This window comes from Rhagoletis pomonella, unplaced genomic scaffold (genome assembly GCF_013731165.1).
Source record: "Rhagoletis pomonella isolate Grant_MI unplaced genomic scaffold, Rhpom_1.0 Rhpom_scaffold_00002, whole genome shotgun sequence".
Classification (NCBI taxonomy): domain Eukaryota; kingdom Metazoa; phylum Arthropoda; class Insecta; order Diptera; family Tephritidae; genus Rhagoletis; species Rhagoletis pomonella.
The window spans coordinates 26,501,160-26,515,214 of record NW_023458556.1 but is presented as its reverse complement, the minus strand read 5'-3'; the positions used below and the strand labels follow the sequence as shown (position 1 = coordinate 26,515,214).

The window sequence follows — 14,055 nt, the reverse complement described above, 5'->3', positions numbered from 1 at the left end:
TTATGTGGGTGGAGGGACTGGCCCTCCAAATATTTTATTCGACTCTAACTTAAAGGTACCTTTAAAAAGGTACAATATTGACAACAAAATGTTAACGCTTCTGAGAAAAAAGATGTAAATTTGGATGAAATTGGTTTTCTTAGAGATTGAACTGTGTTTTAATTAAAAAATCTTATTAAAAATTTATAATTATTAATGTCACTTTGAAGTGCGAGTGCTATTGGTATGACCGATACTGTATATATAATAATTATGTGTATAAACTCATCAGTTATCATATTTTTATATACATACCTAGTCGTATAGTTTCATTTGAGGAAACGCACTAATTTTCTTACTTTCTTTTACTTTCAGACACCATTGTAGAAGCTGATCAGATGTTGGTGAGGTGAGTGGTATAAACAAATACTTAGATAGAAAACATACATATGAACATATAATAGTAAACATACTCAAACAGTAAACATATTTATATCGCTCAGTCTGAATAGCATTCTTCCCAATATAAATAGTAGAAGAAAGTGTTGAACTTTCATTGACGAACTTGAAAAATATTTTCACTACGTCGCACATTGGAAGATTCCCCAACAAAGCTCAATAAAAATATTAAAATAAAATGGTAATAAGCCACAATAAAATTGACAAATTACTGTCATTAAGCTAAAGAAAGTGGTTCCACTTAATCACGTACATACATATATTATAATTGAACAATCTTAATCCGACATGAGGTAAATTAAAGCTAATAAAATTCTCCTTATACCGTGTATACAGGATTTTGCAATAGTTTCTGAGAAATAAATTTAACATGCCAGTTTTTTTGTTTTTTGATGGAAAAATGGAAAATATTTAAACTCTAACAGGGAAAAAATTTAAAAAAAATGAATTCTGTGTAATTTTTTTTCATTTGTCTTAAATCCTGTTCTGTAACAAAAAAAAAAATCAATATATTAATGAAGAAAAATATGGGTAAATAAAAATAGAATGAGTGGTCAACTGCAAATGCGCAATGATTTTTTTGTAAGAAATATGAGCAGAAAAGAATGTTACTCATACGCCATATATACTATATAAGAAACACTCTTGCTCGTATGGTTGAACAACAGACCTTCAAAACCTTTATTTTCTGGCAGTGTGAGCACGTCTGTGGTAAAATATGGACACTGTAACCTTGAGGACTCGTATGGACTTTCACCTCTGTGATCAGACTCATCATAAGCTATATATCTACATCATGGGGAGATGAGTAGCGTTGGAAACCTGAACACTGAAAAGACATGCTACGCTTCATGCATTGTTGAGCCTATCGTAACTTTTCTGCCGCAAGGACCCAAAGCCTACTTTCAGGCTTAAATGAAGTCTTGAGTAAATTGTGTTTAAAATCATAGCCAACTATTTTACTCTGATGAGATATCTGTCTATTTGGCTAGAGAGGCCTAGAGCCAGGTATTTTTCAGTGCGCAATCAGTTTTAGCACTTCCACTATCGACCTTCGAAGCCAACAACAAAATCTGGATGAATATTTTGCTCAGCAAAGATTGGGAAGCAGCGTCGCGCTGTAGGTCATCAATGATTTGCCTCAATCTCAGAAAGTCTAGTTAGGTACGAAAACTTGTGGGACTGCTGACCGGTCACTTATCGTCGTATAACATTCTTACTGTGATCGCCTTAGGTCGGTGTTATGCAAAAATTTAGCTTGGAAAACTGCGTGCAATTGTTGTTGCGGCAAACTCGGAGAGAGCAAGTTTGGCGACTCTCACAGCAAACTAATTTTGTTTGGTCAAACTGCAGCAAATTCGGTGTTGTCATATACAAAAATTTTAGACAATTGTTGCTATACACAAAAATTGCCGTGATACCTAAAGCCAGATAACTGAATTTATGCTGTAGGAGCTTCAAAGATTAGGCCACAGTTTATTGCCTATACGATATCATAAAAAATATATTAATTGTGCGCGTTATGTACATCTGAAATTCTCATTTCGTGTTGGCAATAGCCATGAAAACCATAATGAACGTGCAACCCTGTGCCAAACTCGACATAACCACCTCCGATCAAACTAAGCAGCCGCCATTTAATTTGGCAAACAAAAGTTTGTCTGCATAACACCGACCTTAAATTTATTTGGATGAACACACTGTGCTCTCTATTCTTTAGCAATACAAAAAATCTTCTAAATAGCTTAAAATGCTACAAAAAATTTGATAACTATGACCCTTAACATTTCTATGGCTTCAAAGGAACATATTGCGTCCATTTTCTAATACCATTCTAAGTCGCCAACGTTACTCCTTCCAAATTTTCACTTTTTAGAAATATTCAGCAGCGTCTTTGCCATCATCCTTTTACATAATATCATATCAAGCAATTCGCTATCAAATAAATTGTTGCAGTAAAATTTGTACAAGCGTCGAATAAAAAGGACACGCGTGCCTGAACGCACACGAACTGACTTACCAACATACAAAAATATATTTAGCAGAGACATATTGACACGCACGATATTCACTAAGTAGGAACGGACGATCACACTGCGACAATATTATTTCCGGCACAAGTCAAAATTTCACCATGCCATGCATTCAGTACTGGTTGTGTGTGTGTAGTGGGCTTGTGACACCACGAACTAGCCAACAGAGTGGACTGTCCACAAGTTGAAAGCAGCAAATGTGTGTGCATATACATATTCAAGTGTGTGGTAATGTGAGAGGCTGCATGCCAAACGATATCTTTATCAAATTGCGCAACAAACGGATATGTAGTAGTTGTTAGAGTAGTAGTTTTTGTTGTTGCTATTGTTGATGTGTTTCAATTTTCAAAACACTCAAAGGAAATTTGTTGCAAACGAGTACACAAACATGCGCACCCCAACTCATACGCATAAAAAGTTGCAAACTCGTATCACTCCTTGCAAAGCACAGCGCACAACAAACACAATTGGTATGTCCGGCAAAATGAAAGAACGTTAACAAGATAACAAACGAGCAAGTATTCGCACGAGTATGTGGCATGCATAGCGCTTGTGCACCGGGGGGGCAAGACCCAAGAAAAGGCCGTAGCATAAATAAAGTGACAAGTCAGCAGCCACTCGGACGAGTAAAGAAGCGGAAAAGCGTTGAAAGCAGGCAGGCATTTCAGCCAAGTTACCCCCCAAGTTGGGTGTGAAATCTGAGCGCCGGGCGCCTGATTTTCAATTTGGTCAACGGGCACGAGAACGCCTTTTACGAAAAATACCAACGAAATCCAATGGTCTGCAAGCACGTGTGTGTGTGTGTGTGTGTGTAGACGATGACAGGCAAGGAGCAATGTGAAAGAAATTGAGCAAACAATTGGCGAACATTCATTCATTGAAGGCGAAGCCAATGTGAGAAGAAAGAAAATCAAAGGAAAGAAAAGCCCGCCTTCAAAAAATAAAATAAAAAATTTGAAAAAGATTATATTTGCCCAGGAAGTTGCTGTCATTCAGGCCACTTAGAGCTAAGAAAATATGTGCTTGTACGTCTATGTACTTAAGTATGAGCAAACTTTCTTTTCTTTAGAGGCATTTCGACTGAAGTGAAACTTCAAAAAGCAGGATGTCAGAGAAGAGCGTCTCCATTGATTATGTCATCACTTTTATAATTTTTTGACATTTTCAATTTGGTTGATCTCTTTATTATTAGTAGACACGCACGCAGCATTGCGTGGATTAACTGAATAACTGTATTAAGTAAGTGTTGCATGTGGTGAAGAAAATTGGCAAATTATATAAAACTTGGATTTTTATGTTGGCCAACAGCAATTCGCGCGAAGAAATGGAAGGCTTCAGAAAATTCAGCAACACTTTTCTAGGCTGCATATTAAAAATTCAGAAAGAAGGTTGCAGTGTTTGCGCGTAGTTTGAAGCTAGTTTAGTTTGGCGCAGATAAAAGTTAATGCATCAGAGTTAGAAATTAGTTCAGCGCAAAGAAATTATAGGTTTAAGACTGGGGAGGCCACTTTTTATTTTATAGGCGTCCCTTCTTGCACTGAATACACAAATATAGATGATACGTTTTTATTTTTATTAGTTTTCGATAAAAATAAAGCGGTTTTACCAAATTCAGCACCACTTTTATGAGCTAAATGTAAAAAATCATATACAAGGTTTGCGTAGCATGTAGGCTGATTTAATTCAGCGCAGTTAAAAGATAATTCAGCTTTGTTAGAAATTAATTCAGCATGATTTTTCTGAACTATATACAATAATTGATATTAAACATTTACGTAGCAAATAAGCTGATTTAAAAAGTAAAAACGTTGCCTTTCACTTTGAAATCTAGCTGAATACTGTCGAATGTGTTTCCAAGCACCAAATCTTCAATTATGGTGAATGTTGAGTTGCGCTGAATACTACTTTCATTACTATGTTCTTCATAAAAGTTGCTTGCAGATTGCAGGCTTATAAAATTAAAAAAGTTCCAGTTTTAGATTTTTTATGGTAAAGACATAGCTACAATTTTTCCTTCAATCACTGCTAATAGAGTATACTTTCAATAATATACCAATACAGTACAATTCAGCTCAGCTGAATTCCCATAAAATGCCCCAATTTCTCCAAAAAGTATACGCTGAGATCGAATAAGCAACCTAAATACAGTCACCTCCATTTTCCGCTCATACACACTCCAATGCTTTCGCATATCCAGTCATATGCAATTGTTCCTTAAACCACTGCTAATAGAGTATCCAATTCAGCACTATTCAATAACATTCAGCTCAATATAGCGCTATTCAGCTCAGCTGAATTCACAGCAAACGACCAGGATTTGCCAAACTACGCTTACTTACACTAAACAAATGACACCAAATCTTTTGAGCTTCACAACACCATAACATCTAGCTGAATTCTGTCTTCGCATGCTCCACTACCCGCAAAGCCTTTCACTATACGCAGTACTCTTTAGAATGTTGCGTAAGCTGTCATTTTCATTTTATTTCACTGCATGTGGCGTATGTTCGATATGCACCAATACATATGTATTCGAACGATTCGCTACAAATTGCTTTTCATCGATTTCGCATACAAGTCGAATGAAAATATTCTCATATATATTACATATATATATATAAATGCATGTGCGTATGAATAAAGCGATTTGGCTGGCTCAGTTGCTTAAATCTTCTTTAGCTTAATCCAAGCAATTTCTGTTTTGATGGGCCAATATTGTTGTTGCATCATTGCTTTTACGCTCGCTGCTTTGGTTCATAATCGGGAAAAATTTAGCTTTTTTAAATGTTGCAGATTGTTGCACAATAATCACACAAACAAAAAAAAAACATAGAGAGACGTTGCGCGAGCGAAGAGAGTTCAACAGCAACAACATCTGCAGTCAGCGGCAAGTAATCTCGAAAGTTGCAAGACTTATGTATTTCGCACAAAAGGCCAATTTGAAGAATTTATAAGGTGTTTTCTTTGCCATTTACTTTAACCTACACTACCAGCGCGAGTAGTTAGATAAACTCCCAACCAGCCTAGCCCAACCAAGCTGCCAACCTTCGAATCATTCACTCACTCAACTAAGCATTTATCCACTCTACCACATTTTGCACAAAACGTTATACAATGAATGTGGCACTTACGCACTCTCTCATAAAAGCGCAACAAAAAGCCATTCAGTCATCCACGAGACACTGAAGCTTCATTCATTCATTCATTCATTTATTTAAAGATTCACCTTTCGCTTGCCGCACATTCAGCGCGAATCTCATACAGATCGAGCCTTTTCATGGGAGCTTAAAAAATATTATTTCAAGTACTTATCCTTTGTATAACCATACAAGTGCAAAAGTATTGCCATAATCACAATTCAGCAAGTTGTAAGCACTTATTCAGCGGCTACATTATAGCTGATTAATTTCAGTCAATTGCTGATTTGTATGAATTAGTACTTCGGAAGGTCTATTCGTGGTTAAAATGTGGTGTGGTGGCGGCTTAAATAGGAAGCCAATAAACATTTAGCTTTATTAAGCACTGCAAACCAGTCTAGAGCCAATAAAAAAGGAAAAGAACAGGCTACAAAAAAACTTATATACACTTTGATTTTTGCGTTTAGTTGGTGTGGTGGATTTTCATTTAGTAAAAACAGCTTTTCACTAGGCAAATGAGCATTGGTTGGATTCAAATATATATTTATATACCTAAAAATGGGAGCCTATAGCTATTTGTTCTTCGCGAAAGTCTGCTAGGCAACATTAGGAATAATTTCTAGAACTATTCGTTTCAAGCACTAAACGTTCAATAATTCCATTGAAAATGTTTTGCCTTTTCAAATCCTATCGTAATGGTAGAACCATCTGCTTTGCCTGATGAATTTACCTACTTCGCTTATAGTAGCTCCAGGAAGGTATTTCAGTTGTACTACGACTACTTAACATTCGCCTAGGCATTCACACCTGCTGGACTCTTTCTTCGTGATCTTCTCGCTTACAGCTGCGGCAGTTTCTATTATAGGTAAGACCTAGTCTTGCCTAGGGCCAATGCGCCTTGTTGGTTACTACTGTTGTTGCTTAGTTTTTCTATCCAACAGAGGCTACACATTTGTAAATTTTGGGAGTTATAGAGTTGGGCTGTCTAAAAATTTTGATCGAAAATGAGTTGGAAAGATTTTAATAATCATCACATGGCTGAAGAATCCTGACTGGTTTAGACCACCCTCAAAAACCGATGATGACATAAAACCACCTGATGACTGACCGTGATGCATGGAAAGAATTGTGGACGAAGTGAAAGCTCACCCCTAGTTATAATTCCTTTCTTAAGATGATGACCAGTTTCTGCTGAATATTCTCTTGAAAGTGTAGTAGGCTACGTCTTGTGCCGAGATAATTTGCGCTCGAATTTTTATATTAGAACCGCCATTTCATGTGAAAATGATTCAGTTGATCTTTCATTTATGTATGCACGTTGTGCTGTTAAAAGTGTCGCTTCGTGCCCGCGCCGTTAATTCAAAAATGTGTTAAATTCGTAACCATCCGTTGGTGCCTTATTAATTGGTTTGGCCCCTCGTAAATTCATATATTTTTCAATTCAAGTTATTTTCAACTTCGTAAATCATTTCTGACAACATCTTTGAATTTCGAAAACTTAAATCATAGTCGTAAGACGTTTACGTTTACCGTCAATATATTCGGTCAGGTTCTGCAATTCACTTCCGAGTGAATTTGATTCAAGTTCGTTTTGAATTCAAATGGGCAGGGGTTGAGATTCACTCGGAAGTGAATTCCAGAACCTGACCGAATATCTTCTTTTTTTTTTTTGAAACCTCTTATGTATTTTTTCCGGGACAGGTAAAATCCAAATTTCGCTAATAGGAAAGCCTCATTGTTCTGTAAAATATTTAAGAATTATCGGGATTCCACTGTACTTTTACCTTTCTCCAGCTTCTTGGAGCTTAACTTTCATTGAGAGTGGTCTTAAAACTATTCTCTAGTAATGCTGCTATGTTCGTCTTCCCTTCCTGAAGCATTGCTGGGATTATACACCTAGTCCTAGTATTCCAGGCACGATCGAACCTGACGTAATTGAATTCCTATACATATCGAGGAAATAAATTTGATAAATAATTTTTCGAAATTCAATTCAGCAAATCAAATTTCTGCTTAAAAACTTTCTAATTAAATTCAACTAGCTACAATTATTCAACTAAACCTCTAGTCACATTCTGAGCAATCCAGTAACAAATTTTTCTCAAAAATTATATCAGCTATACTCTTTAGCCAATTTATACATTTTTTGAGCGCAAATTACAATGCAGCTAAAAACCATGGCATAGACCATTTTATACAAATTATCTTTACATGTTGTAAAAAGCTAACGGTTTTACTTATTCAAAAAACCAATGGAATTTTTCTCAGTATTTTAAACGCATTTTTATTCGTATTTTCGCAATAAAGTAAAAATTTACAAGGTTTTATCCGCATCAAATATTTCATAAATGGATCTATGTATATTTGAAATCTTAATGTATACCTGGTGGTGCATGCATCGCAACCAAACAAAATGGTACAAAATTTTCTGAGTACACCCGACTGAAAGTGTTAAAACATGGATATTAGCACCGAATATTTCTAATAGCAGCAATGAATTTGCAACTTTACAGCCAGCAGCTGTTATAGCAACAAATTTCTAAATGTAAACTCGTTTAGAAACATGTACATTAGGGCGGTCAACATTTTTTCCCCCAGATACCCCCGGAACTAAAGAATATCGAAAATAAGGAGACCTGTTTTTTTTACTTTGAAATCGGTTAATATTGTGGCCGAAGTTTAGAAGATCCATATGTTTTTTCCTAGAAGTTTTTCTCTGCACTGTCTGGATCAATGATCTCGTTCGATGGTGAATCTGTATATCATAGTTGGAGGCAAGTTCAAAATGGGTGAGTATCGTTGGTCCAAATAAATCCAGTATAGTAATAGCTTTATTTGCGATGAAATCCTTTAACTATCTAATCATTGCATTTGTGGGCATTCATCAAGAATTGTCCCTATTCTGGTAATTCTCCATACAGCAATGAGCTCAGGGGTTCTGATGGTTGTTTAGTGGTAGTAATTTTAAAGTTTTACGTATTGTAAATTTGGCAAATTACATCAACTGGACCAATCGTAACACACGAAAGTTCGATATACTCAATGGCGCGGCATGTCGAAGTAGTTGAGCATTCACGGCACTTCTTCTCACTTTACGATGCACATCGGCATTCCACTTTTGTTTCAGCTGTTAACGAGCTAGTTTCTCCTAAGCTCATCCTGCATGAATTTTCAACGCATGCACTCAAAGCTGTTCATTAACTTGGGCGCATTTTGATTTGCACTGCTAATCGCCAATCTTTGTAAATTGGGGTTGCGTGAGCCAATGTTTCATATTCTGATGGTGAATGGTTGGCGAACACTGAAAGTACGCGGGTGACATCCCTATTAAAAAGTTTTTATTTTTTACCTCAACCGGTGAAGTTGTCTTTCAAAATGGTGGTCATTCAATTTAATGGAGTGTTATGGAACACATGGTGCTTTATTGACCAGATACAGTGCTTTCAGCTGGTTAAAGCCCCTGTTTTTAAATAAATAACTAATAATAAATGTACGTGAGCTTCTCTCCTTCAAAATGATATGCCACTCATTAAATTTGATAAAATATTAAAGGAGACATCGTTTGGTAACAGAAAGATACCTTTTAGAAATAAGTATATAGATATGGAAAACACCAAGCCACGGCGCACGGTTATATATTGACCGAAAATAAAGATATAAGGACCCCTTATTTGCAACTTTCTATAATTTTGGGTGATAGATATTTCTGTTTATTTTCGACCAACCTAATGTACACATGTATGCACTCTGTATCTCTGTACATTTTCACTTCACCACTCTTACTTACATAAATATGTGTGTAACTATGTAAATGTAAATATATTTGGAACAGCCAACACCCGAATGCAGATGCATTCGTTTAGAAAACCTTGTTTACATAAAATCGTAATGTTGGCTAGGCGGTTACAAAAATAGTTTGCAGGCTCTTTTGAAAGAAAGTACTGGCAAATTTCTGCATGAAGATGAAGGCGTATGCGAGAACATACGAGGACGCAGCACAATCAAATGCAACTTAAAATTAGCTTAAACGATTTATTCTGTTTTCAGACAAAAATTAATTGAGTCAATTAAGTTTTTAATTAAGTATTAGATTTTTGTGTTTCACACACAATCAGCTGCTCGATTAACGAGTGGCTGTCAGCTGTCTTAAAAGAATTTTTGTTTATTTAAAATAAATTGGTAAAATGGAAAACAATAAGTGTTTAAGCGAACTTTTTCTTGCGTATACTGCAAATATACAAGTTTTGCAGTCAGTGCTGGCAAGCTACGCAAGTTCAATGGCCTTATATAAAAAAAGAAAAGAAAAAAAACTTCATAATTTTGCAACATTTGCGAAGACAGCAGCTATTGCTTTACGGGTTACTGCAGAGGAACGCTACTCAGAGATCCCTCTGGAAATTGGTAAATCAGATTATAAGTAATCAGTTCTTGTCCTTTTATAAATGATACTTCCTCTATTACAGAATCGGCAGTCTTCTTTCTGGGAAGTTAATTGCAATTGCAACGATGACCATTTCTTTAAGACGCACTTCCGCATGAACCGCACTAGTTTTGAAACACTCTGTGGCTTCCTTAAAAACCTGCACAAAGCCGACACAAACTGGCGCAACGCGATTCCATTGCAAAAACGCGTTGCGATAGCTCTATTTACGCTGGGATCGTCTGGAGAGTACAGAGTGGTTTCCGAACTATTTGGTGTTGGAATATCGACCGTGTGCACAATCTTGTGGGAGTTTTGCGAGGAAGTCTGGCAAGCTTTGTCAGCGCAATACATAAAGAAATTACCACCGACTCCACAAACTTTAAAAGACTGTGTTGATGGTTTTGACCGTCTCGGCTTTCCCCAATGCCTTGGAGCAATTGGTAAGAAAGTTAAAAATGCAACTAATTTATATAAAAACAAAGATATACGTGCATACATATATATTCAGATGGGTGCCACATCGAAGTTAGGCCGAATCCAGCCGATGCAACCGACTACCACAACTATAAAGGATGGTATTCCATTGTTCTACTAGCTGTAGTGGATTACAGGTTATTTAACTTTCATCCTGTTGTTTTTTTTCTAAAAAGCATGTATTAATTATTTCTATATATGTTCAGATATCGGTTTTTATATGTGAACATTGGTGCTCCTGGACGATGCAATGACTCGCAGATATATAATGCATCGTTAATGAAGCGAGTAATGGAGGAGAACGAATTACTGAAGGTCAGTAAGAAAGAAATAGATGGAGTACAAATGCCTATATGCATTATTGGAGATTCTGCGTTTCGGTTTTCCACCTCCTTAATGAAGCCGTACGCGTTTTCAATGGCCTTAACTGAAACACAAAAACTCTATAATTATAAGCTTTCAAAGTGCAGAAGAGTAGTTGAGAATGCATTTGGCCACTTGAAAGGACGATTCCGTCGTGTTGGAAAAGGTTTAGACAACCGAATTGGGAAGGCACCCATCATTATTAGAGCCTGCTGCGTCTTGCACAATTATTTAAATGAAATGAACGACACTATAAATGACATGTGGTTGGAGAGATTGCAAGAAGTGAACAGAAATCTCGAAAATCCTGAATATGTCACGATAGTTGGAGACAATCAACCCTCAGCTGAAGAAATAAGGCAAGGATTATGCAATTATTTTAGTGAGTACAATTTTTATTTGTTAATTTAATTCATTTACATTTTTTTTTTCGAGCTAAATTTCTTTTGTTATTTATCTATAAAAATACCGTCCACTGTATATACTTTTTGTGAGTCATATGAAAAAAAGTGATTTCTCCGTTTTTCGAAGTTAGCCTCCGAAATCGAGATATGGGCCTTCGAAGTTTGAAATAGGACCTTTGGTAAAAAATTATATTAAATTATTGCATGTATGTAAATAACTAAAAACCTAAAAATATAGGCGTAGTCCTCCTTTTATTTAAATGTTAAATCAATTTTTTTGTGCAGACCTATATTACCTATATAAGGGGTCAAAGTTCAGGTCTTCGAAAAATTAATTTCCTTATATTGCAAACAATTTATATTGTTGTAAAGGCGATTAAATCCCCTTTCTTCTGATATGCATATTTGTATACTTTATACTAAAAAATTTGAGAAAAGTCACATTTAAAGGAAATAAGAACTTTTTTTATAAAAAAGTATTTTGAACAAAAAAATTACTAACCGATTTTTAGAAATATGCATATCAGAAGAAAGGGGATTTAATCACCTTTACAACGACGCCAATTTTTAAAAAATCGGTTAGTCATATTTTTGTTTAAAATATTTTTTTTTTATAAAAAAAGGTATTTTTTCATTTAAATGTGTTTTTTCTAAAAATTTTATATACGAAGTATACAAATATGCATATCGAAAGAAAGCGGATTTAATAACTTTTACAACGATGTGAATCCTTTTAAAATCGGTTCAAAATTGTCTGAAATATTAAGTTTTTCATTTTTCGAACGTCTGACTTTGACCCGTTATAGCACCTGTAATATATAATAAAACGGATGAAACGGAATATATAATAAAACGGAGAACTAACTTTTTTTTACCTATGGCTCAATCTCTTTAAAAAAGTTGGTTTGGTCCAATACCCAGCCGAGTGCTGTACAGTGTTATTAATTTCTATTTAAAAATGATAAAATGCCAACTTTTAATTCTTTGTTATCATTCGCTATCTCCCTCAGTGTGTCAGCTTTGTCTTTCTCTATCTTCATCCACTCTTTTTCATTTTCCTCACTCCTCTGTATATGTTGGCTTATCTCCGCTGACAACCCATCAAATTTATCTAATACTTTCTTTTGTAAAGTGCCGATTACTTTCCTTCTTTTAGGCTCAACCGCAGAAGCTGAGCTGCTAGGCATTGGTGACGACGGCGATGATAGCGGCGGTGACGGTGTGGGGAGCGGTGTGGTTGGCAGAGGAGTGAGAGGTGATGACAGCGGCGGTGACGGTGTAGGCAGCGGTGTGGTTGGCACAGCAGGAAGAGGTGATGCCAGTGGTGAGGAAAATGTTGGGCTGAGTGATGACGGCAATATTGGGGTCAGTGGTGATGGCTGGGATGCTATATCGGATTCTGTTTAAAAGAAAAAAAAAAACAAATAAGAATGAAATAAAAAAAATCAGCATTAAATAAATACATATGTTCATATGTGCTTGTATCGAAGTTAAAAAGATAGGGTACGGTCAGCGTTGGCACTTTGCTACGATCGTAGTAAATAATAATTTGCGGATCCATGAGGTGCCAACCCTGGGTACGGTTTAGTTATTTGTATCTACTTAAGTTTTAGCGGAACATTTGTTTTGAAGCACCACCGTATGTCTGTGCTCGTGCAAAATCGAAGTGTACCTTCGCACTTAAACCTGCAACTAAACGAGCTGATAGTTCTAGCATGTACACAGACGCGTCACTCTGCTACAAAACAAATATCTCCACTAAACACATTACGGCTTTTAGTAAGGCACATTCCAAAAACGCATACATACCGCTGATGTTTTCAAGCGTCAGCTCGCAAAACATATTGGCCTTAAATCCACCGATTATCTGGTGCACCCTTGCGTATAAAGGCCACGTTGAGGGTGATCCACCAGAAGGTCCCATAGCCAATTTCTCTTTTCTATTAACGAATTAAATTTTTAGTGGTTTTGAATATTATTCCTTTATTTCTTCGTACCTGTAGCGTTGCGTGAAGTTCGCCAACTTCACCTGCACATCCCGGGCGCTGTAGTTGTGGCCCAACTTTGCCAGCTCGTTCGCCATCTCCGCGTAGATGTGGCCATTCTTCCGTGCACCGCGGAGATCAGCAACGCGCTCTTCCCACAAATCAAGAATGGCCACTTCGCCATCCTCAGCCCAAGCCAGTCTCCTCTTTCTTGGTTTTGGAGCTAATCGAACTGAAATACATACATATGTGTTTTTAATAAACATTACACATAACCATTTGTGTTTATTTACTCACCATTCAGATTGTTCTGCATCCTGCAGTTGAAATACAATTTTTTTGGTTTTTGATGTTTGCTGGTTCCAAAAAGAAAATAATAAAATTATGTCAAACAGCTGATTGTCATTTAACACTGAACACACCAAAACTAAGAAAACGAACTTACCTAACAGAGTTGCATTGGAGTTTTTACTAGATTAAACATTCAATTAATTACCAATCGAGCAATTAATAATTGAAATTTTGTATGGCAAATCGATCTTAATTAGTGCATTAATTGAGAAAACTTGGATAATTGCTCGATTAACTGCCTGTCTGAAAATAGTATTAGGCAGGGATACCACGCTGCTAGAGTTGCGTGCGCCAAGAAATTAAACAAGTTTCTTAATTCTAATTAGTAAAATAAGTGTAAAATAAAATGCTCAAGCTTGATGTTGAAATAGAATGGAATAAAACCACTTATGTGTGAGGTATCGACGAAAATCTGTTTTTATTTGAAAAGTCCACGTATTCCACTAT

The 14,055-nt window shown here is 36.2% G+C and overlaps 2 protein-coding genes across 2 annotated transcripts; one reads left to right on the top strand and one right to left on the bottom strand.

Moving 5' to 3' along the window:
- The first annotated feature begins 10,143 nt into the window (after positions 1-10,143).
- On the top strand, positions 10,144-10,983 carry LOC118734511 (protein ALP1-like). Its single transcript, XM_036464230.1, has 4 exons — positions 10,144-10,471; positions 10,540-10,642; positions 10,712-10,885; positions 10,962-10,983. The coding sequence occupies exons 1-4, from the start codon at positions 10,144-10,146 to the stop codon at positions 10,981-10,983; spliced, it is 627 nt and encodes a 208-aa protein (XP_036320123.1).
- A 926-nt stretch (positions 10,984-11,909) lies between these two features.
- LOC118733355 (wiskott-Aldrich syndrome protein family member 2-like) lies at positions 11,910-13,803 on the bottom strand. The gene is made up of 5 exons (XM_036462724.1): positions 13,703-13,803; positions 13,555-13,613; positions 13,270-13,489; positions 13,082-13,212; positions 11,910-12,671 (listed from the first exon to the last, which is right to left on the bottom strand). The coding sequence occupies exons 2-5, from the start codon at positions 13,571-13,573 to the stop codon at positions 12,214-12,216; spliced, it is 828 nt and encodes a 275-aa protein (XP_036318617.1). The 5' UTR covers positions 13,574-13,613; positions 13,703-13,803; the 3' UTR covers positions 11,910-12,213.
- Positions 13,804-14,055: the final 252 nt, after the last annotated feature.